Source organism: Blennius ocellaris (genome assembly GCF_963422515.1).
Source record: "Blennius ocellaris genome assembly, chromosome: 7".
Lineage (NCBI taxonomy): Eukaryota > Metazoa > Chordata > Actinopteri > Blenniiformes > Blenniidae > Blennius > Blennius ocellaris.
The window spans coordinates 302,721-327,275 of NC_137656.1; the positions used below are offsets into that span (position 1 = coordinate 302,721).

A 24,555-nucleotide genomic window follows, 5' to 3' on the forward strand; every position below is an offset into this window, starting at 1 on the left:
TTTTTTTCAATTTTTTTCAACTGTATTTTCAACTTTTTTAAACTGATTTAAACCTTCAGCTTTAAACTTTTTTCAAACTTTTCAACTTTTTTCAATGTTTTTAAATTTTTTGCAATCTATTTTCAACTTTTTAAAACTGATTTAAACCTTCAAGGCTTTTAAACTTTTTTCAAACTTTTCAACTTTTTTCAATTTTTTTCAATTTTTTTCAACTGTATTTTCAACTTTTTTAAACTGATTTAAACCTTCAGCTTTAAACTTTTTTCAAACTTTTCAACTTTTTTCAATGTTTTTCAATTTTTTGCAATCTATTTTCAACTTTTTAAAACTGATTTAAACCTTCAAGGCTTTTAAACTTTTTTCAAACTTTTCAACTTTTTTCAATTTTTTTCAATTTTTTTCAACTGTATTTTAAACTTTTTTAAACTGATTTAAACCTTCAGCTTTAAACTTTTTTCAAACTTTTCAACTTTTTTCAATGTTTTTAAATTTTTTGCAATCTATTTTCAACTTTTTAAAACTGATTTAAACCTTCAAGGCTTTTAAACTTTTTTCAAACTTTTCAACTTTTTTCAATTTTTTTCAATTTTTTTCAACTGTATTTTCAACTTTTTTAAACTGATTTAAACCTTCAGCTTTAAACTTTTTTCAAACTTTTCAACTTTTTTCAATGTTTTTAAATTTTTTTCAATCTATTTTCAACTTTTTAAAACTGATTTAAACCTTCAGCTTTAAACTTTTTTCAAACTTTTCAACTTTTTTCAATGTTTTTCAATTTTTTTCAACTCTATTTTCAACTTTTTTAAACTGATTTAAACCTTCAGCTTTAAACTTTTTACCAACTTTTCAACTTTTTTCAATTATTTTCAACTCTCTATTTTTAACTTTTTTCAACTGATTTAAACCTTCAGCTTTAAACTTTTTTCAATTTTTTCAACTTTCTATTTTCAACTTTTTTTAAACTGACTTGAAACTTCAGCTTTAAACTTTTTTCGAACTTTTCACTTTTTAAACTTTCAGCTGTTTCAACTTTATTCAAATGTTTTTTCTTTCAACTTTCTGTTTTCAACTTTGTTTCACACCCTCAACTTTAAACTTTTTTCAAACGTTTTAAACCGTTTCAACTTCCCGGGGGGGCGTTCACTCAACACCCTGACTCGCCCGTCCCTCCAGGAGACTTTGTGATCCTGCTGAACGCCGGCATGAGCATCCAGCAGGCGCTGTTCTTCAACTTCCTGTCGGCCTGCTGCTGCTACCTCGGCATGGGCTTCGGCATCCTGGCCGGCAACAGCTTCTCCCCCAACTGGGTGTTCGCCCTGGCGGGGGGGATGTTCCTCTACATCGCCCTGGCGGACATGGTGAGTCGGGACCCCGTCTCTCTGGAGCGTCGTCGTCGGCTTCAGTTTGACTTCTAGAGAAAACATGGCCGTCGTCCTGAAATCAGTTCAGGAGCCACAGAGAGTCCAACTTGACAAGTGAAACTTTATTGATTATTATCACATACAGTGAAACGTTATTAACTATTATCACGTATAGTGAAACACTTTATTAACTATTATCACATACAGTGAAACGTTATTAACTATTATCACGTACAGTGAAACTTTATTAATTATTATCACGTACAGTGAAACTTTATTAATTATTATCACGTACAGTGAAACTTTATTAACTATTATCACATATAGTGAAACTTTATTAACTATTATCACGTACAGTGAAACTTTATTAATTATTATCACGTACAGTGAAACTTTATTAACTATTATCACGTACAGTGAAACTTTATTAACTTTATTAAATATTATCACGTACAGTGAAACTTTATTAATTATTATCACGTATAGTGAAACTTTATTAACTATTATCACGTACAGTGAAACTTTATTGATTATTATCACGTATAGTGAAACTTTATTAACTATTATCACGTACAGTGAAACTTTATTAATTATTATCACGTACAGTGAAACTTTATTAACTTTATTAAATATTATCACGTATAGTGAAACTTTATTAACTTTATTAATTATTATCACATATAGTGAAACTTTATTAACTTTATTAATTATTATCACATACAGTGAAACTTTATTAACTATTATCACGTACAGTGAAACTTTATTAATTATTATCACGTACAGTGAAACTTTATTGATTATTATCACGTACAGTGAAACTTTATTAATTATTATCACGTACAGTGAAACTTTATTGATTATTATCACGTACAGTGAAACTTTATTAACTATTATCACGTACAGTGAAACTTTATTGATTATTATCACGTAGACCCCGACACAATGAAGAGAAAGTTTTAAAGGTTATTATGAGTTTTAAAGGTTATTATGAGTTTTAAAGGTTGTTATGAGTATAATCATCATGTCAATGTGATTAATCAAAACGCTTCGGGGCTCAAGTGACGGAGAAACAAGTGAAATCCTGAAACGTGGCGTGAGCTGAGCTGCGGTCCGGAGGACGGCGCCCTCTGGTGGCTCTGCGTCACGGGTCCGGTCCGCTAACGTCCCGCTCACTCGCCTGTCGTCCGTCTCCTCAGTTCCCCGAGATGAACGAGGTGAGTCGTGAGGAGGAGGACGCCGGCGGCCGCCGTTTCCTCATCGCCTTCGCCATCCAGAACGCCGGGCTGCTGACGGGCTTCGCCATCATGCTGCTGCTCACCACGTACTCCGGACAGATCCAGCTGGGCTAGCGCGGCTAGCTGGGCTAGCGCCGCCCACTCGCCCGGCTCCGCCCACTCGGCTCCAAAACGGACTCACTCTTCTTCTGTGTTTTTCCGGGGCGTGCGGCGGGAACGCACCCTCCTCTCGGCGGCGGCGGCGGCCATCTTTCCTCGACGTGTCATCAGGAGAGGCTCCGCCTCCAGGAAGCAGACGGACGCGTGTCGTCGTTTATAGAAACAGTCGACCGGCTTCTGAAACGCCGACGTTTTTTTGTTCTTCATCGTTTTTCCGACGACGACGAGACGTCGTCGATGCTCCAAATCACACTTCTACCAAAATCCTCTATTTTTAACCACGACGGATAAATTCAACTAATTCTGCTTCAATGAAGCCAAATTCTATTTACATTTATTTTTTATTGGACTTTTTCGTCATCAAGACGTTTGTTTATCCTGCTGCTTCCCGTTTTACTTTAAACACTTCAACTCAGTAAATACTGTAATAGAAATTAATTAAATTCAGACTTTTAAGACTTAAAGAAATCAGGCGAACACATTTTAACAACAGTTTCATCTTTAATAACTTTAAACTTAAACTTTACAGTTTTTCTTCAGCGTGATGAAGATTTTCACAACAAATAGCGACAATCTCTCTCCTTTACCTCCTTCTCTCTCTCCTCTGCCTCCTTCTCTCCTTTTACCTCGTTCTCTCTCTCCTTTACCTCCTTCTCTCTCTCCTCTGCCTCGTTCTCTCTCTCCTTTACCTCCTTCTCTCCTTCCTTTATCTCCTTCTCTCCTTCTTTTACCTCCTTCTCTCTCTCCTCTGCCTCCTTCTCTCTCTCCTCTGCCTCCTTCTCTCTCTCCTTTACCTCCTTCTCTCTCCTCTGCCTCGTTCTCTCTCTCCTCTGCCTCGTTCTCTCTCTCCTTTACCTCCTTCTCTCCTTCCTTTATCTCCTTCTCTCCTTTTACCTCCTTCTCTCTCTCCTCTGCCTCATTCTCTCTCTCCTCTGCCTCGTTCTCTCTCTCCTTTACCTCCTTCTCTCTTTCTTTTATCTCCTTCTCTCCTTTACCCCCTTCTCTCTCTCCTTCTCTCCTTCTTTTACCTCCTTCTCTCCTTCTTTTACCTCCTCTCCTTTTACCTCCTCTCCTTCTTTTATCTCCTTCCCTCCTTTTACCTCCTTCTCTCCTTCCTTTACCTCCTTCTCTCCTTTTACCTCCTTCTCTCCTTTTATCTCCTCTCCTTTTACCTCCTTCTCTCCTTCTTTTGCCTCATTCTCTCACTCCTCCGCCTTGTTCTCTCTCTCCTCCGCCTCGTTCTCTCACTCCTCCTCCTCCTCTTCCTCCCCTTCGTCCTCCTCGTCGCCTTTCTTGCACTCCAAAGTGCAGATGTTGGTCTTCACACGTCCCGTCTATGGAATCACAGGAGGGCCAAAATTAAAATAAATGTGGAAATATAAAGAGAATCAATAATACAGGAAATATCCGAGTCGTCTGGAAAAGACCAGCAAAGCAATACAATGCAGATCAGCAGGGATGTGGGCGGGGCTAATCAGCCGGGGGGGTGGGGGCGGGGCTAATCAGCGGGGGGCGGGGCTAATCAGGGGGGATGTGGGCGGGGCTTCCTGGTCTTGTCCAGACGGTTTGACTCAAAGACGAGACGGAAAGCGAACACGACTACCTTTGTTAGTTTCTTTATTATTGATTCTCTTTATATTTCCACATTTATTTCCTTTTCATTTTGGCCCTCCTGTGATTCCATACCCATACTCTATAGATATATAGATATATATATATATTTTATTTTTTTTTCCCCCAGAATTCTCTACAGATTATTCGTAGTTTTAACAAAAAATGATAAGCTGGATCGTATAAAATCGCACTTTTGCCTCATCTGTGACCTTCAACCTGCTCATGTCTCCGTCGAGGACAGACGAGGTGAAGAACAGGACGTCTCTCCACCACTCAGCTGCTTCTTTTATTTTGTATGATGTTGGAGTTTTTTTAATATTTGCAAAGAGATTTTAGCAGCAGACTTTTCTACTGAAGAGTGAAGTTTATCACAAATCTCCCGGTTGCAGTTTTTGAAAAAAAAAAACGACTCCCCGGGTGGAACTTTTTTGAAAACGGTTTGGGCTCAGTCTAATTATGTTTGTTGTTTTTCCACTTGTGTTGATGCTGAGTCGTCGATATTTGATGCTGAGTCGTCGATGTTTGATGCTGAGTCGTCGATATTTGATGCGTTGTTCAAACGGTTGAATTCAACTCGGCAATACGTCAAAGTTGTTAAACATAGTAGCACATGATCTCGTCAAAACGTACTTGTATGTGACGGAGGAATGCACGGTTTACGAAAAGCTTTGCGACGTTAAAACAAAAAAAAGGATGTAGTTGCTACATCAGGCCACAAGGTGGCAGTGCTGGCTGTTTTTTTTGTTTGTTTTTTTTGTAATGAAGCACAGCAGAGAACAAGGAGCTCCAGATGTTTAACAGCAGCAGAACACAGACGTTCTACTGGACGGACCACCAAGTCGGATTGTTTATGACGGCGACTGTCAAAATAAAAGCACCGGGTCCCAGGAGAGCGTGGACGCCGTGGAGGGAAACTTCAGTGGCTCTGCGCGGCGGCGTCGTGTCGACTGACGCCTCTAAACGACAAACGTTCCTTCTTTTCTTTTCTTTTTTCCCCGCCTGAAAGTGTTGCCGTGGAAACGAGCCCCCCGGCGTTTACCGTAGGTCAGGCGTAACGGTTTGCTGCTTTTCAACAAGACGCACAATGGACAGACGGGGTTTGGACTCGGTAGATAATGAACTTTGTTCGTCATAAATCCTAAATGCAGTGAGACGCGTTTGTGTCGATTGTGGTTTACGGGAAGGACAAACTGGAAGCGGCGCTTCGTCCTGCTGCTCCTGCAGGAAGCAAGCCATCCGACTGTGGGATTATTTATTATTATTATTTGCTCTCTAAGCCATAAAATATTTATTTTATTGCTTTACACCCGGTAGAAAGTGTCAGCTTTACGCCACGAGCCGTTCTTTCTTGTTTTTTATGTACGTCTTGTTTAATAAATGGGAGACGTGAAGTATTTGCTGAGGGTTGCGCTTTTCTCATTAGCTTTGATATATTTTCTCATATTTGTGCTTTTATTTTCTCCTGTCCACCGCGTGGCAGCAACTTCCTGTTCCACGGTTTGCCACGGTCGGCGAAGGGTTTCTTTTTCTTTCCTCCGTCGTTTCGCCGGGAAATGATTTTCCTACAAGCGAAGGAAAGAAAAGGTTTTAAGAAGTCGTCTTGATGGGGACAGTTCAGGTTCTGTGGACGGACGACTTTCTGGAGAGTTCTACCAGTTTTGACTTTCTCTCTCTCTCCCTCTTTCTCTGTCGAAAAGAATTTTCCTGCTTGTAACTACTGGGATTCTTCTTTAGCCTTCTGCGTGTACGTCATCCAAAAAAATGTTTTTATAAACGTTTTTTCCAAGAAAATTGTGTGTGAGTGTCGTTGATTTTACGTCTAAAGCCGAGGTTTTACCTACTGATGCGGTGGTGGTTCAGTCGGGGGGCCAGCGGTGACAAAATACTACTTTGAAAAATAATTGTGAAAAATAAAATTAAGCCTCTGAGCCGTGATGTCATGGAGAGTTTGTTAAAACACCCAGAATGCAACAGATGTCAGTCTTTTTAACTTTGATTTTAGATGTCACTGTTACCGATTCCTCATGAACGAAATCAAAGTCCGTCTTCTAAATTCTTTTTTTTTGCCAGTTCTACATTCTGAGTCTTTCCTTTTCTATCAAAATGAAAGTCAGCTTTATTGTCAAGTGTGCTAATATGCATGACATACAGCACAGAGGAAATTTCAGTCCTCTCGGACCCACAGTGCAAAAAGGCATGTAACAATATATTAAAGATAACAATTTAAAGATTTAAAAATATATACACCCTATAATCCTATCAACAGTAAAGTGACATGTGCACAATGTCTCTTCTAGCCTGATCATTTTTGCACTGCTCTGTTATTTTATTTTATTTTTATTCTATTTTTGTGTCTATACTTATTTATGTATGTCGGCTGCAGGGTAGACGGCAAAATAAGAATTTCATTCACTGTGAAACCTGCTTTTACTGGTGATATGACAATGAAAAAAAACACCTTGACATCTTGAAAACATTATCATTTAGTTTTTTCCTCATATTTTTTGTTTTTACATTTTTTTTTCTTTTCCTTCTTTTCCAAATCTTTTATTCTCTGATCCTTTTCTGTGATTTCATCCATCATCGTCATTCCCTCCCTCCTTCCTCGTGACGCTGCGCGGTCACGTCCACCAGGATGCACTGTGGACGCCCTCCTTCGCCTGACGTCCGCTTTGCGCATGCGCTGCCGCGTCACCCAGCTGCTGATCGCGTCACTTCCGGGCTGCGTCGGCGCAGGTGATCCGGTCGGCTCGGGGAAACAGAAACCGTGGAGTCGTGACGGCGGTGACGGGATGGCCTGACGGAGCCGCACGCCGCCGGACCAGGAGGTGAGTCCGAGTCCGAGCCGCCCTCTCACCCGACACTCGCTCCGCCCGAGCCGCCAGGCCCCCCCCACCCCTCCCGCCGCGCGGTGTTTGTTGTTTAGCATTAGCTCGTTAGCTCGTCCATTCATAGCTGCTGTTCTGGTGAGCGGCTTTCTAATTCAGCAGCGAGTCGCTGGACGTCACATAATCTGTGTTGACGAGTTTTTTTCCAGGCCACAACTCGACACGCGGAGAACCGGAGACACTTAGAACCCCGACACACGGAGAACCGGTGTCAGGAAGGCGAAACCAAACTAACGGGAGCCTCGCGAGCTCCGTCGCCGCGCCGTCAGGTGTCGGTTTTTAAAAAAAAAAACCCACGTTGGCGTGTGAAAGTTATTAAAAGCAGATTAAATAAAGCAGAAAACCATAAAACATCACTGCTGCCGTCAGAATCGTCACAGTCACGGTGATATTCCAGGCGGACTCCCCCAGAGTGCAAAACAAAAGTCGACGGAACCAAGCCCTACGGTGGCCCGGGAGGGTCCAAGCCACTGCAAACGCCACATCAGAAGAACAGGGGATGATATTTTCTATTTCTATTCTCTATTTTAACTGCAGGAGTGTTTAATGAGACATAAAGGTGAATTACTTTGAAGATTAAAAAAAACAAAAAACTGCTAAAGCGTTATAAACTCCCCCCATAGTCCTCAATGTTCTTTTTTTTTTGGTTTGTTTGTTTTTTACAATTCTGTTTATTGAATTTTCACATAATGAACAAACTTCCCCGGCACATACCTCCTCCAAGTAAAAAAAAATTGTCCCGAAAGATGGAATGACAAGCTTAAATAAATATAGATGGATAATTACTTTATTCATCCCCGAAGGGAAATTGTCTTGTTGCAGCAATCTGGTACATAAGAATATTATAAAATACAATAGAATAGTAATAAAAGTAAAAATATCTGGGTATAAGACATAAAGTAAAGCACAGAACGGAACATGGGCACTTAGAAATAAGCACGAGTATATAATATATATAACATCATCCAAGGACCGGTTTGATTCGATTTCGGACGTTGACGATGAAGCTTTTAAGGATAAATCCTCAAAACTGTGGGGGAAAAATGTCGTGTTCATCTCCTTTCATGTCGTCACTTTACATTTCCTTTAAGACGTTCTAGTTATATTATATCAGCATGAATCTTCCCTGAAGTAACCTGGCGGCTGAGCTGATTGTTATTATTAGGTCCCTTTTGTAATTCGTAGGAGGCCGAAGGAGGCCCGAATATGGTCACTCTCATCCTACTGGCGAAATTCTATATTGTTTTTGTAATGTTTATTATTATTACTAAATTGCCCGCCACGGTCCGTAGGAATGTCGTAGAGAAATGCAGTGAATACGAAATTTGTTCGTCTCGTCGAGACTTACAACTCACGCACACAAACTTTTGACCTAACTCCAACAGGAAGTCCGCTATTTGCCTTTCAAAGTAAGATTTTCGCCCAAAAAAGGCCAAACGGCAAATGTAGCTTGTTATTATTATTATTATTGTTATATATTATTTTTCTTTTCACTTGCGCTCAAATTTGACCCCTAAACACGCTCAAAAACTCGCCATATTTGTCAGGCTCGTGAAGAATGGCATAGAGCCGGTGATCATGTGAAAACAATTCCCAGAAAGTCCAAACATGGCTCTCTAGCGCCACCTAGACACACTAAATCGCCCGCCACGGTCCGTAGGAACATCGTAGAGAAATGCAATGAATACGAAATTTGTTCGTCTCGTCGAGACCTACAACTCACGCATTTGAACTTTTGACCTAACTCCAACAGGAAGTCCGCTATTTGCCTTTCAAAGTAAGATTTTCGCCCAAAAAAGCCCAAACGGCAAATTTAACTTATTATTATTATTGTTATTATTAATTTACTGGTGTGTGTGTATTTTACCATGGTTTCAAAGACATGTGTGTGTTTGTCCAGAGTAAACGAAGGACGGAGACGCCATGGCCTGTGCACAAGTGCCACTGGACGAGCAGCAGGTGACGGAGGCGGGGCCTCTGGGGAAGGAGCGCACGCTGCCCGCCCTGGTGAGTCCAGCCCCTCCCCCCACCTCCACCCCCCACGTCAAACTATTCCCAGCAGCCCCGTGACGCCTGTTGTCCCCCCGTCAGCACCCGGACCGGACGGAGCAGCGATGTTTTGTGCCTTACAAGCCCCCGCCAGAGGGCGGCGCCGCCGCGGAGGTGGAGGAGTTCCTGGAGCTCGCCAAGTTCATCACGGAGGACCTGGAGTGGCTGCTGGCGCTGCCTCACGACAAGTTCTGGTGCCAGGTAGGGAAGGCCTGCGTCCTTACCTGGGGGTAGGGAAGGCCTGCGTCCTTACCTGGGGGTAGGGAAGGCCTGCGTCCTTACCTGGGGGTAGGGAAGGCCTGCGTCCTTACCTGGGGGTAGGGAAGGCCTGCGTCCTTACCTGGAGCTCTCAAGGTGCCTTGAAAAAACTCCTGGAGTCTGTCTTCTTTCCTGTCCACTTTTCCCTACATCGTGTGGATGATGTCATCAGGATCAGGAAAGGAGTTGGGAGGGTTCCTCAAGGAGTTAAGGAAAGGTGTTAGGAGGCTTCCTAAAGGAGTTAAGGAAAGGTGTTAGGAGGCTTCCTCAAGGAGTTAAGGAAAGGTGTTAGGAGGCTTGCTCAAAGAGTTGAGGAAAGGTGTTAGGAGGCTTCCTCAATGAGTTAGGAAAGGTGTTAGGAGGCTTCCTTAAGGAGTTAAGGAAAGGTGTTAGGAAGCATCCTCAAGGAGTTAAGGAAAGGTGTTAGGAAGCATCCTCAAGGAGTTAAGGAAAGGTAACTGTTAGGAGACAGGAGGGACTAGTAGGAGACAGGAGGGACTGTTAGAGGATAGGAGGGATTGTTAGGAGACAGGAGGGACTAGTAGGAGACAGGAGGGACTGTTAGAGGATAGGTGGGACTAGTAGGAGACAGGAGGGACTGTTAGGAGACAGGAGGGACTAGTAGGAAACAGGAGGGACTGTTAGGAGACAGGAGGGACTGTTAGGAGACAGGAGGGACTGTTAGGAGACAGGAGGGACTAGTAGGAGACAGGAGGGACTGTTAGAGGATAGGAGAGACTAGTAGGAGATAGGAGGGACTGTTAGGAGACAGGAGGGACTGTTAGGAGATAGGAGGGATTGTTAGGAGACAGGAGGGACTGTTAGGAGACAGGAGGGACTAGTAGGAGACAGGAGGGACTAGTAGGAGACAGGAGGGACTGTTAGAGGATAGGAGGGACTAGTAGGAGACAGGAGGGACTGTTAGGAGACAGGAGGGACTGTTAGAGGATAGGATGGACTGTTAGGAGACAGGAGGGACTGTTAGAGGATAGGATGGACTGTTAGGAGACAGGAGGGACTGTTAGAGGATAGGATGGACTGTTAGGAGATAGGAGGGACTGTTAGGAGACAGGAGGGACTGTTAGGAGATAGGAGGGACAGTTTCCAGCGTTCCACAGCCTTCCTTCAGTTCCGTCCTCGTCCTCCAGGTGGTGTTTGACGAGTCGCTGCAGAGGTGCCTGGACTCGTACCTGCACCACGCCCCCCGCGGCCTGGACCTGGCCGCGGCGCCCCCCTCCCCCGCCGTGGCGGACACGCAGCGGTGCGTCCACAGGGCGGTGTTCCTGACCTTCCTCAGGATGGCCACGCACAAAGAGTCCAAGGTAGGGTAGGTCTGCTCTCGCCACGATCATGGAACGTAAAACCACGGCGCTAACCCCCTCCCCCCCCCCGCCGCCGTGTTCCAGGAGAACTTCCTGACCCCGGCGGTGTTCGGGGAAATCATCTACGAGAACTTCCTGTTTGACATTCCCAAACTCCTGGACCTGTGCGTGCTGTTTGGGAAGGGCAACGGCCAGCTGCTGCACAAGATGATCGGTGAGCGGCGGGGCGATTGTGTCTCCCACCTCCGACCTCTGACCTCTGACCTCTGACCTCTCTGGTGTCGTTCCAGAGAACGTCTTCGCCCAGCAGCCGTCCTACTACAGCGACCTGGAGGAGGCCGTGCCCACCGTGCTGCACGTGAGCTTCCTTTCCCTCGGGACTCCTTTACAACCATCTCCAGTGAAAATGGCTACAAAAACACAACGTTGCTCGAAATCTACTGGAAACCAAAGTCTTTGCCAGCCAGTCGTTCTGCACATGCTCAGTAGAGACCATCAGAACCAGGGTTCCTCCGTGGTGTCACGACCTCCAGTCCATGTTCTCCTGGGCTTGGTGGTTTTATTTTGACAGTCACCGTAACAACAATCCAACTTGGTGGTTTTATTTTGACAGTCACCGTAACAACAATCCAACTTGGTGGTTTTATTTTGACAGACACCATAATAACAATCCGAATTGGTACTTTTATTTTGACAGTCACCATAATAACAATCCAACTTGGTACTTTTATTTTGACAGTCACCATAATAACAATCCAACTTGGTACTTTTATTTTGACAGTCATTGTAATAACAATCCAACTTGCTACTTTTATTTTGACAATCACCGTAATAACAATCCAACTTGGTACTTTTATTTTGACAGACACCGTAGTAACAATCCGAATTGGTACTTTTATTTTGACAGTCACCATAATAACAATCCAACTTGGTACTTTTACTTTGACAGTCACCATAATGACAGTCCAACTTGGTGCTTTTATTTTGACAGTCACCATAATAACAATCCAACTTGGTACTTTTATTTTGACAGACACCGTAATAACAATCCGAATTGGTACTTTTATTTTGACAGTCACCATAATAACAATCCAACTTGGTACTTTTCTTTTGACAATCGCCATCATAACAGTCCAGATTGGTGGTTTTATTTTGACAGCCACCATAATAACTAGAAGGTTCTCCCAGTGTTCTCTGCTTCATGCTTGTGTGGTTTCATTACAATAACAAACACCCCCTCTAGTGGCCCAACATAAAAATTACATCAATAAGAATTTAAAAAAATGGAACAATTCCTTTTTTACTTGACATGTTGTGCAAACGTGTGTTTTTATTTCTCCATATCAACATTTAAACCCTGCAGACATTCAAATGTACAAATGTGATCCACTGCAGTTGTAAATGTGTTTTTTTAATTCTTATTCTTCTTCTTCTCGTTATTCTTCAGGTTTTCGACACGATCCTGGAGAAGTGTGGCCTCCAGTGCGAAGGAGCCGCCGCCATGGAGCCTCTGAAGCTCAACGCACACAAACAAGCCACTGCCATGACCATGAGCCAGCAGGTCAGTCTGCAGCAGCACATCTGGATTGATGACCCGGATCAGCTTCAGAGGAGAAATAAACCTTAAAACTTCATAGGCGGCACCGTGATGGAGGCGGGGCTTAGACGTTAAACTAAAACACTTTTATCTCTATGCCAGATAACTGGCATAGTTATCGATAAGACTGTTTTATAATAAATAAATTGGTTAATTATCTGGCAACACAAGTTTTTGGAAACGGCTCCCATCGTCCAACAGCACCCCCTAAAGGCCCCACGTGAAAATAACATTCAGTGTTTCCATGTAAACGGACATTATTTCTCAGAATGTTGACTATTAAATGTGATTTTGTGTGTGTGTGTGTGTGTGTGTGTGTGTGTGTGTGTGTGTGTGTGTGTGTGTGTGTGTGTGTGTGTGTGTGTGTGTGTGTGTGTGTGTGTGTGTGTGTGTGTGTGTGTGTGTGTGTGTGTGTGTGTGTGTGTGTGTGTGTGTCAGGATCTCGTGGACATCATCTTGTACCTGTGTGACTCCTCCACCACCATCCATGCCTTCCTGGACATCTTCCCTGCCGCCTGCAGCAGCTTCCAGTCCCACGGCTTCCTGTCCAGGTAGGGTCTCCTCCGTCCTAACTTCTTAAAAAAAAAAAAAAAAAAAAAAGTCGTCTGAACACGATAACGTCAGCGAGTTATGATCATTTTACTTGTGAGGTGCGGTGAGTCCTCATCCAAGATGGCCGCCACACTGAAAGCTCTCAGGGTGCATCTGGTTACATGTAGTTAGTTATTTACCGTTATTAAAATTTTAAAATGATCAGCAATGAGTTATAATCTCAATCTGGTTGGAAATCTGTGGTTTGGATCTGAAATCTGCAACAAACAAAAAAAAAAGTCACCTGAACACGATAACGTCAGCGAGTTATGATCATTTTACTTGTGCAGTACGGCGAGTCCTCATCCAAGATGGCCACCACACTGAAAGCTCTGCATCTGGTTACATATAGTTAGTTAGTCACCATTATTAAAATTTAAAATCATCGGCAATGAGTTATAATCTCAATCTGGTTGAAAATCTGTGGTTTGGAGCTGAAATCGGCAAAATAAAATAAAAGTAAAAACTTGAAGAAAGGAAGACGAAACAGAATGAAAACAGTATTAATGGTCTTTAGTATTCGTCTGTTTCTGACTTAAAATATGTGAGTTAAACAAACTATCAATCTCTATTTGTACAGTTACATTTATTTCTGAAGACGTTAAACAGATCATATAAAAACTGAAACGGTGTCATAATGGTGTAAAGTACTTTAATTAAAAAGTAATGGAACGACTGACAGGAAGTCGTTTATGGAACGCAACTTCAGAAAGAAGTAAAAGTGTCAGAAACTCTGGAAAAACATTTGAATATTGGTAATAATAATATATATATGAGATATTAGATATTTTAATTGGGTCAAAACATGAAAAGGATGGTTATCTTTCTCTTTTTGTGTTTTTTTGTGTGTACTGTACATAGAATACCTAAATACGTGTATATTTGGAACGTTAAGGTATTAAGTGGCAGACATAATAAGAGTAAAGCTTCTTTTCTGCTCCTTTTATTCAAATTTTTCAACGAAGACTGTTTGTTTTTATGAAATAAATAAATAAATAAATAAATCGGTGTTTAACTGTGTTTCCGTGTTAAATAACAAATAGAATAAATAGAATGGGTGGTTTCGTCCTCCTGAACCTTTTGCCTCCCGCAGACTGAGCTCGTTCTACGAGAGCGCGGTGGGCGACCTGGAGAACGCCGTCCGGAGGCGGAGCTTCGACGAGCAGAGGTGACGCCAGCAGGTGACTTGTTGAGGTTGTGGTCATGATGTCCCGGTAACCAGCGGAGACGCTGTCCTCCAGTCTGCAGCAGGACCTGTGGAGGCGCCTGTCCCACTCCTGCCGGAAGATGGTGGAGACGTCCCACCTGCTGCTGCACCACACCTGCCTGCAGCCCATCCTGGAGGGGTGAGGCGCCTCCCGCCGCCGCTAGCAGCTCACCGCTAACACCTCACTGCAAGCACCTCACCGTTAGCAGCTCACCGCTAGCACCTCACCGTTAGCAGCTCACCGCTAACACCTCACTGCAAGCACCTCACCGTTAGCACCTCACTGCTAACATCTCACCGTTAGCAACTCACCGCTAGCACCTCACCGTTAGCAGCTCACTGTTAGCACCTCACCGTTAACACCTCACTGCTAGCAGCTCACTGTTAGCAGCTCACCACTAACACCTCACTGCTAGCAGCTCACTGTTAACAGCTCACCACTAACACCTCACCGCTAACATCTCACCGCTACCATCTCACCACCTCACCGCTAACATCTCACCGCTAGCACCTCACCGCTATCACCGCTACCATCTCACTGCTACCATCTCACCGCTACCATCTCACCGCTAGCACCTCACCACTAGCATCTCCCCGCTAGCACCTCACTGCCACCACCTCACCGCCAACATCTCACCACTAACACCGCTAGCGCCTCACCGCTAGCATCTCACTGCTACCATCTCACCGCTACCATCTCACCGCTAGCACCTCACCACTAGCACCTCACTGCTAACATCTCACTGCCACCACCTCACCGCTAACATCTCACCGCTACCATCTCACCACCTCACCGCTAACATCTCACCGCTAACATCTCACCGCTAGCACCTCACCGCTATCACCGCTACCATCTCACTGCTACCATCTCACCGCTACCATCTCACCGCTAGCACCTCACCACTAGCATCTCCCCGCTAGCACCTCACTGCCACCACCTCACCGCCAACATCTCACCACTAACACCGCTAGCGCCTCACCGCTACCACCTCACTGCTACCATCTCACCGCTACCATCTCACCGCTAGCACCTCACCACTAGCACCTCACTGCTAACATCTCACTGCCACCACCTCACCGCTAACATCTCACCGCTACCATCTCACCACCTCACCGCTAACATCTCACCGCTAGCACCTCACCGCTATCACCGCTACCATCTCACTGCTACCATCTCACCGCTACCATCTCACCGCTAGCACCTCACCACTAGCATCTCCCCGCTAGCACCTCACTGCCACCACCTCACCGCCAACATCTCACCACTAACACCGCTAGTGCCTCACCGCTAGCATCTCACTGCTACCATCTCACCGCTACCATCTCACCGCTAGCACCTCACCACTAGCACCTCACTGCTAACATCTCACTGCCACCACCTCACCGCTAACATCTCACCGCTACCATCTCACCACCTCACCGCTAACATCTCACCGCTAGCACCTCACCGCTATCACCGCTACCATCTCACTGCTACCATCTCACCGCTACCATCTCACCGCTAGCACCTCACCACTAGCATCTCCCCGCTAGCACCTCACTGCCACCACCTCACCGCCAACATCTCACCACTAACACCGCTAGCGCCTCACCGCTACCACCTCACTGCTACCATCTCACCGCTACCATCTCACCACTAGCACCTCACCACTAGCACCTCACCGCTAGCATCTCACTGATAACACCTCACGCTAACACCTCATCGCTAGCAGCTAGCAGCTCACTGCTAGCAGCTAGCATCCCGCCGCCACTCGCCGCTTCATCCGTCTGCCTCGTTTCCCTGCAGGAGAGAAAACATGCAGACCTTTGCAGAGGAGCTTCTGCAGCATTTCACCTCTTTTCTACCTGAGAAAAGGTGAGATTTTATTTGTTTCTCCTGGAAGTTTAGGGTTTTTTTCCCATCGGACTTCAAGCTACTTTTTTTTTTTCTTTTGGCGTTTTTGTTTCAAAAAAGTTTGACGTTTACGCGGCAACCCTTTTAGAACGATGCCGCTGCAGCATGTCGGGGCCACAAGTCGGAGCTGCTGCTTGTTTTTGCTGCTCTGCGACCGACAGGAAGAAAATCGTCTCTTATTCTAATAATTCTACTCATAAAATCAGCTGATTGGCTGGGAATGAACGGTTTGGACCAATCAGAACGCTGCCAGACTGACGTTGGAATTTAAAACAGATTTTAAAATCAGCATTTGGAACTGAAGCTTTACAGCATAAATGTTACTGTTGAATGCCATTATTATTATTTTTTTTATTATTATCATCATTAATATTATTATCTCTTCACTGTAGGTTTGTAACTTTAAATCAGGGATAGTTGAACAAAAACGTTCATTATAAATGTGTATTTTGAAACGTTTGACCTCCAGAACTTTCAGCTGAAATCACTTGTTCACCTCGTCGTACTGAACGTTTCATCACGCCGATTGATTAAGAATTCCAAGAAACGGCGCCCTCTACTGTTCCACCCCGGAGCCGTTTTCCTAAAGTTGCATTTCCTAAAGTGGCTCCTTGAGGAAACGGAGCCTAAAATCCCGCCAGAAACAGAAGAGACGCCGTTTGATTGTTTCTCAAGAGCCGAAGCTCAGATTTTCCCTCAAAATACTCCTTTTCTCCCGACGTCCCTGAACACATCCAGAGGCTGGTGTCAAATTACAGCCGGTGTTGTTTGTTTCCAGGTTCTTGTGCGACTACGACGAGCAGTTCCCCATCGTGGAGGACGTGGGCCTCCTGCAGCAGGCCCTGCCCCTCATGCATCCTTCACCTCCTCCACGCTCTACTGGAACCTTAACAGTGACCTTGTACTTTCACCTTGATGAGGTCTGGTGGTACTGGTCTGGTGGTCTGGTATGTCAGTTGGTGTGTTGGTCTGGTGGTCAGTTGATCTGTTGGTTTGTGGGTCTGGTAGTCTGTAGGTCTGGTGGTCTGTGGGTGTGGTATGTAAGTTGGTGTGTTGGTCAGTTGGTCTGGTATGTTAGTTGGTCTGTTCTGTAGGTCTGTTGGTCAGTTGGCCTGGTGGTCTGTTAGTCTGGTATGTCAGTTGGTCTGTCGGCCTGATGGTCAGTTGGTGTGTTGGTCTGTTGGTCAGTTGGTCTGGTATGTTAGTTGGTCGGTTGTTGTGTTGGTCAGTTGGTGTGTTGGTGTGTTGGTCTGGTATGTTAGTTGGTCGGTTGGTGTGTTGGTCAGTTGGTCTGGTATGTTAGTTGGTCGGTTGTTGTGTTGGTCAGTTGGTGTGTTGGTGTGTTGGTCTGGTATGTTAGTTGGTCAGTTGGTGTGTTGGTCAGTTGGTCTGGTATGTTAGTTGGTCAGTTGTTGTGTTGGTCAGTTGGTGTGTTGGTGTGTTGGTCTGGTATGTTAGTTGGTCAGTTGGTGTGTTGGTCAGTTGGTCTGGTATGTTAGTTGGTCGGTTGGTGTGTTGGTCAGTTGGTCTGGTATGTTAGTTGGTCGGTTGTTGTGTTGGTCAGTTGGTGTGTTGGTGTGTTGGTCTGGTATGTTAGTTGGTCAGTTGGTGTGTTGGTCAGTTAGTCTGGTATGTTAGTTGGTCAGTTGTTGTGTTGGTCAGTTGGTGTGTTGGTGTGTTGGTCTGGTATGTTAGTTGGTCGGTTGGTGTGTTGGTGTGTTGGTCTGGTATGTTAGTTGGTCGGTTGGTGTGTTGGTGTGTTGGTCTGGTATGTTAGTTGGTGTGTTGGTCAGTTGGTCTGGTATGTTAGTTGGTCGGTTGGTGTGTTGGTCTGGTATGTTAGTTGGTGTGTTGGTCAGTTGGTCTGGTATGTTAGTTGGTCAGTTGGTGTGTTGGTCTGGTATGTTAGTTGGTGTGTTGGTCAGTTGGTCTGGTATGTTAGTTGGTGTGTTGGTCAGTTGGTCTGGTATGTTAGTTGGTCAGTTGGTGTGTTGGTCAGTTGGTCTGGTATGTTAGTTGGTGTGTTGGTCAGTTGGTCTGGTATGTTAGTTGGTCGGTTGGTGTGTTGGTGTGTTGGTCTGGTATGTTAGTTGGTGTGTTGGTCAGTTGGTCTGGTATGTTAGTTGGTCAGTTGGTGTGTTGGTCAGTTGGTCTGGTATGTTAGTTGGTCGGTTGGTGTGTTGGTGTGTTGGTCTGGTATGTTAGTTGGTGTGTTGGTCAGTTGGTCTGGTATGTTAGTTGGTCGGTTGGTGTGTTGGTCTGTCGGCCTGATGGTCAGTTGGTCAGTTGGTGTGTTGGTCTGTTGTCCGGTGCCGTAGTTTTTCCTGACCCCCCCTCAGAGACGAGACCAGGACCTCCTACCTGCTCCAGGGCGTGGACAGCGCCTGGGACGGCGCCGGGCGGCGGCGGCCGGAGAGCCGGACCGCAGAGCGTCCTTCCTGGTTCCAACCAGCCGGGGCGGATGGCGGCGCCGTGGGCGGGACAGGGGGCGGAGCCTCCTCTTCAGCAGACTCCAGGTCAGAGCTGGCGTCAGGAGGAGGTCCTGGAGGAGCCGCCATGTTGGATTCTCCACGCAAGGGAAACAACGTGAGTGACGCTTGAACCGGCAACTCGTCTGACGGGGGAGGGGAGGTACTGGCGGGGGAGGGGAGGTACTGACGGGGGAGGTACTGGCGGGGGAGGTACTGACGTCGGTGCTTCCAGGGGGCGGGGTCCTCGGTGAGCGGGGCGGAGCTGGAGTCCCTCCTGTCCTGCATCAGAGACCTGCTGCCAGACCTGGGGGAGGGCTTCCTGCTGGCCTGCCTGCAGCGCTACAACTACAACTCTGAGCTCGTCATCAACAACATCCTGGAGGACCGGCTGGAGCCCGGACTGGACTCACTGGACCGGAGCATGCCCAGGTCCACACACGCACACACACACACACACACGCACACGCACACACATTACTAGTGCTATTCAGTCTCTGCCAGAATACTGGGAGACCGTCCTAACAGTCCCTCCTGTCTCCTACTAGTCCCTCCTGTCTCCTACTAGTCCCTCCTGTCTCCTACTCGTCCCTCCTCTCTCCTACTAGTCCCTCCTGTCTCCTACTAGTCCCTCCTGTCTCCTACTCATCCCTTCTGTCTCCTACTAGTCCCTCCTGTCTCCTACTCGTCCCTCCTGTCTCCTACTCGTCCCTCCTGTCTCCTACTCATCCCTCCTGTCTCCAAACAGTCCCTCCTATCTCCTGCTCGTCCCTCCTGTCTCCTGCTCGTCCCTCCTGTCTCCTGCTAGTCCCTCCTGTCTCCTACTCGTCCCTCCTGTCTCCAAAGAGTCCCTCCTGTCTCCTGCTAGTCCCTCCTGTCTCCTGCTCGTCCCTCCTGTCTCCTGCTCGTCCCTCCTGACTCCTGCTAGTCCCTCCTGTCTCCTGCTCGTCCCTCCTGTCTCCTGCTCGTCCCTCCTGTCTCCTACTCGTCCCTCCTGTCTCCTGCTAGTCCCTCCTGTCTCCTGCTCGTCCCTCCTGTCTCCTGCTCGTCCCTCCTGTCTCCTGCTAGTCCCTCCTGTCTCCTACTCGTCCCTCCTGTCTCCTACTAGTCCCTCCTGTCTCCTACTCGTCCCTCCTGTCTCCTACTCGTCCCTCCTGTCTCCTACTCGTCCCTCCTGTCTCCTACTAGTCCCTCCAGTCTCCTACTCGTCCCTCCTGTCTCCTACTCGTCCCTCCTGTCTCCTGCTCGTCCCTCCTGTCTCCTGCTAGTCCCTCCTGTCTCCTACTCGTCCCTCCTGTCTCCTACCAGTCCCTCCTGTCTCCTCCCTGATGTGATGATGTCATAGAACCAGCAGGGGGCGCTGGCGCCACTTTAAACACAGAAGAAGAAACTGAAACTGAAAGGAAAACGTTTTTCCCCCCTGGTGTGTCGGCAGGCCGTCCCCGGAGGACGTCCCCTCGGTCCTGGACAGCCGGTCCAACGTCTTCGACGACGACGAGTTCGACGTCTTCCGCCGGGACCAGGTGGACATGTCCCGCATCTGGAAGGGCAGGAGGTAAACGTAGGGACGTCTTTAGAGTGGTGGGGTGGAGACGGGCGGAGGTGGGTGGAGATGGGCGGAGGCGGGTTGTAGACGGGCGGAGGTGGTTGTAGACGGGCGGAGGCAGGTGGAGGTGGGCGGAGACGGGTGGAAGTAGGTTGAGACGGGCGGAGGTGAGTGGAGACGGACGGAGGTGGGTGGAAGTGGGCGGAGGCGGTTGTAGTCGGCTGGAGGTGGGCGGAGGTGGTTGTAGGTGGGTGGAGGTGGGCGGAGGCAGTTGTAGACGGGCGGAGGTGGTTGTAGTCGGGCGGAGGCGGTTGTAGACGGGCGGAGGTGGTTGTAGACGGGCGGAGGCGGTTGTAGACGGGCGGAGGCAGGTGGAGGTGGGCGGAGACGGGTGGAAGTAGGTTGAGACGGGCGGAGGTGAGTGGAGACGGACGGAGGTGGGTGGAAGTGGGCGGAGGCAGTTGTAGACGGGCGGAGGTGGTTGTAGTCGGGCGGAGGTGGTTGTAGGCGGTTGTAGACGGGCGGAGGTGGTTGTAGATGGGCGGAGGCGGTTGTAGACGGGCGGAGGTGGTTGTAGACGGGTGGAGGTGTTTGTAGACGGGCGGAGGTGGTTGTAGACGGGTGGAGGTGGGCGGAGGCGGTTGTAGACGGGCGGAGGTGTTTGTAGTCGGGCGGAGGTGGTTGTAGACGGGTGGAAGTGGGCAGAGGCGGTTGTAGACGGGTGGAGGTGGTTGTAGACGGGTGGAGGTGGGCGGAGGCTTCACGCCGGCCTGTCCGTCTCCCTCAGGAAAGGCGGAGACGCCCGGGAGCTGCTGAACGACAAGCAGCACGTGACGGAGCAGAGGACGCGCTACCAGGCCTACCAGACGGTGGTGGACGAGGTGGTCCTCCAGCCGGGGGACGACCCCCACGCCTTCGGCCCCGACGACTACGAGGACGAGTACGACGACACCTACGACATGAACCAGGTGGGGGCCAACGACCTGGACGGAGACTCGCTGCTGAGCCGCAGGTAGGTGGAGGTGGAGGTGGAGGTGGAGGTGTGATGTCCCCCGGGGGCGGAGTGCTGGACTGACTCTGGACTCCCCCCAGGCCCTTCACCGTCCCCCAGGTGCTGAGGAGAGGAGCCCGGGCGGAGGTGGAGGAGGAGGAGGAGGAGGAGGAGGAGGAAGAGCCGCTGCAGGTACGTCGGTTTGAATCTTCTGAACTCGTCTAACAAAAGAACGTGTGATGAACTCGTCTAACAAAAGAACGTGTGATGAACTCGTCTAACAAAAGAACGAGTGATGAACTCGTCTAACAAAAGAACGTGTGATGAACTCGTCTAACAAAAGAACGTGTGATGAACTCGTCTAACAAAAGAACGTGTGATGAACTCGTCTAACAAAAGAACGTGTGATGAACTCGTCTAACAAAAGAACGAGTGATGAACTCGTCTAACAAAAGAACGTGTGATGAACTCGTCTAACAAAAGAACGAGTGATGAACTCGTCTAACAAAAGAACGTGTGATGAACTCGTCTAACAAAAGAACGTGTGATGAACTCGTCTAACAAAAGAACGTGTGATGAACTCGTCTAACAAAAGAACGTGTGATGAACTCGTCTAACAAAAGAACGTGTGATGAACTCGTCTAACAAAAGAACGTGTGATGAACTCGTCTAACAAAAGAACGTGTGATGAACTCGTCTAACAAAAGAACGTGTGATGAACTCGTCTAACAAAAGAACGTGTGATGAACTCGTCTAACAAAAGAACGTGTGATGAACTCGTCTAACAAAAGAACGTGTGATGAACTCGTCTAACAAAAGAACGTGTGATGAACTCGTCTAACAAAAGAACGTGTGATGAACTCGTCTAACAAAAGAACGAGTGATGAACTCGTCTAACAAAAGAACGAGTGATGAACTCGTCTAACAAAAGAACGTGTGATGAACTCGTCTAACAAAAGAACGTGTGATGAACTCGTCTAACAAAAGAACGTGTGATGAACTCGTCTAACAAAAGAACGTGTGATGAACTCGTCTAACAAAAGAACGTGTGATGAACTCGTCTAACAAAAGAACGTGTGATGAACTCGTCTAACAAAAGAACGTGTGATGAACTCGTCTAACAAAAGAACGAGTGATGAACTCGTCTTTCTTTCCTCAGAGCAACGTGAACAGAGACCAGTTCCTCCAGGACCCGGCGCTGCTCAGGGAGAGAGCTGCTGCCAGGAGGGCCGCCATGCAGCAGAGGAGGGGGTGAGAGGGGGGGGGGGAGGGGGGGGAGGGGGAGAGAGGGAGAGAGAGACTGAAACACAGAGGGAGAGACGGAGAGAGAGTAGGAGGGAAGGAGAGAGAGAGAGAGAGACGGAGACAGAGAGAGAGAGTAGGAGGAGAGAGAGAGGGAGACAGAGGGAGAGTAGGAGGGAAGGAGGAGAGAGAGAGACGGAGACAGAGAGAGAGAGAGTAGGAGGAGAGAGAGAGGGAGACAGAGGGAGAGTAGGAGGGAAGGAGAAGAGAGAGAGAGACGGAGACAGAGAGAGAGAGAGTAGGAGGAGAGAGAGACGGAGACAGAGGGAGAGAGTAGGAGGAGAGAGAGACGGAGACAGAGGGAGAGTAGGAGGGAAGGAGAAGAGAGAGAGAGACGGAGACGGAGAGAGAGACGGAGACAGAGAGAGAGAGAGTAGGAGGAGAGAGAGAGGGAGACAGAGGGAGAGTAGGAGGGAAGGAGAAGAGAGAGAGAGACGGAGACAGAGAGAGAGAGAGTAGGAGGAGAGAGAGACGGAGACAGAGGGAGAGAGTAGGAGGAGAGAGAGACGGAGACAGAGGGAGAGTAGGAGGGAAGGAGAAGAGAGAGAGAGACGGAGACAGAGAGAGAGAGAGTAGGAGGAGAGAGAGACGGAGACAGAGGGAGAGTAGGAGGGAAGGAGAAGAGAGAGAGAGATGGAGACAGAGAGAGAGAGAGTAGGAGGAGAGAGAGACGGAGACAGAGGGAGAGTAGGAGGGAAGGAGGAGAGAGAGACAGAGATGGAGAGAGAGAGAGAGTAGGAGGAGAGAGAGACGGAGACAGAGGGAGAGTAGGAGGGAAGGAGGAGAGAGAGAGACGGAGACAGAGAGAGAGAGTAGGAGGAGAGAGAGACGGAGACAGAGGGAGAGTAGGAGGGAAGGAGGAGAGAGAGACAGAGATGGAGAGAGAGAGCGAGAGGAGAGAGAGACAGACAGAGAGAGAGAGAGTAGGAGGAGAGAGAGAGAGAGAAGGAGGAGGAGAGACAGAGAGAGAGAGAGTGAGGAGGAGAGAGAGACTGTCCTCTTTTCCTCGGCGTTTCAAGTAAAAACATCGTTTTAAGAATCGTTCCTCATTCAGACGACGTCGTTTTCAGTGTTTCTGCCTGAAAACGCCGTCGTCGACACTCCAGACCACCGGGGGGCGCTGTGGTGTGTGTGTGCAAAAGGAAACACACACACACACACACGTTTCCAGTTTAATTACTTCCCTTGACTTGATAAACGCCGACTCGGCGTATTTTCCCACCACGTCTTCTCCCCGATGACATCACCACGTTGTCCTCTGTCCTCAGCGTCCGTCCGGAGCGCCCGGCGGCCGTGGCGGGTCGTCCCCGGGGCCGGGGCCAGACCCCCGACACCGTCCTGGACCGGCGCCGCAAGGAGGCTAACAAGAGCCGCGTGGGGAACCACAACCGGCGCGGCATGGCGGACAGCAAGAGGAACAAAGGCATGATCCCGTCCTGACGGAGGACGGGGGGACGGGGGGGGACGGACGCTGGGGGGTTGACTTAGTTTACAGTTGAGTTTCTGCGATGGACTCGTTGTTGTTGTTGGTCGTTTCCTTCAGCAGCTCGTCAAACAACCAAAGTTCGTCGTGAGGCTGCAGAGATGAAAGAGTTTTATTTTTTCAAAGAGTAAACTCCAGAGGGTCGTCGTCGTCGTCGGCAACCGGGAGCGACGGGGAGCTGAAGAACAACTGGCGGCGGCGGCGGCGTTCTGCTCAAAAGCTCATCATCGCAAAACGAAACGCGTCTCGTTCCGCCGCTAGCGTCACGCTGATTGTCGCCGTGGAGACGACGGAGGTTTTCGTGACGGAAGTTTGGGGGGAAAAAAAGACGATGTAAAGAAAAGAAACGACATAAAAACTATGTTTTTAACTCCCATCTTGTTCGAGTCGTCTTTGACCGTGGAGTCGTTTTGGAGCTCGTTCTCTCAACGGCGTCTTCTAGTGGTTTTTATCAGCGAATAAAAATGAATTCAGGAATCTTCACTTATTATAAAATGGACCTTGAATGAATGAAATGTTATTTCCATCATGTGAATCAAACAATAAAGGAAGGAAAAGAGTTAAAAGTTGTGAAACAAGGAAACGACGCA

The 24,555-nt window shown here is 47.5% G+C and overlaps 2 protein-coding genes across 2 annotated transcripts in view; both read left to right on the top strand.

Annotated features, from left to right (window-relative positions):
• The window catches only part of slc39a14 (solute carrier family 39 member 14), a 32,489-nt gene extending 28,286 nt beyond the window's left edge, over positions 1 to 4,203 (top strand). The window contains exons 9-10 of the mRNA XM_080499617.1: positions 1,174 to 1,358; positions 2,558 to 4,203. Coding sequence (XP_080355743.1) covers positions 1,174 to 1,358; positions 2,558 to 2,710 — 338 coding nt within the window. The 3' untranslated portion in view covers positions 2,711 to 4,203. The remainder of the gene's footprint in view (positions 1 to 1,173; positions 1,359 to 2,557) is intronic.
• Positions 4,204 to 7,093: 2,890 nt separating this feature from the next.
• On the top strand, positions 7,094 to 24,339 carry ascc2 (activating signal cointegrator 1 complex subunit 2). Its single transcript, XM_080500172.1, has 19 exons — positions 7,094 to 7,197; positions 9,158 to 9,264; positions 9,349 to 9,507; positions 10,713 to 10,886; positions 10,971 to 11,100; positions 11,177 to 11,244; positions 12,334 to 12,447; positions 12,922 to 13,034; positions 14,168 to 14,242; positions 14,316 to 14,420; positions 16,068 to 16,136; positions 16,954 to 17,028; positions 18,515 to 18,761; positions 18,879 to 19,075; positions 20,079 to 20,198; positions 20,977 to 21,201; positions 21,282 to 21,372; positions 22,340 to 22,431; positions 23,751 to 24,339. Exons 2-19 carry the CDS (start codon positions 9,181 to 9,183, stop codon positions 23,920 to 23,922), a joined length of 2,310 nt encoding a protein of 769 aa, XP_080356298.1. The 5' UTR covers positions 7,094 to 7,197; positions 9,158 to 9,180; the 3' UTR covers positions 23,923 to 24,339.
• The last annotated feature ends 216 nt before the right edge of the window (positions 24,340 to 24,555 follow it).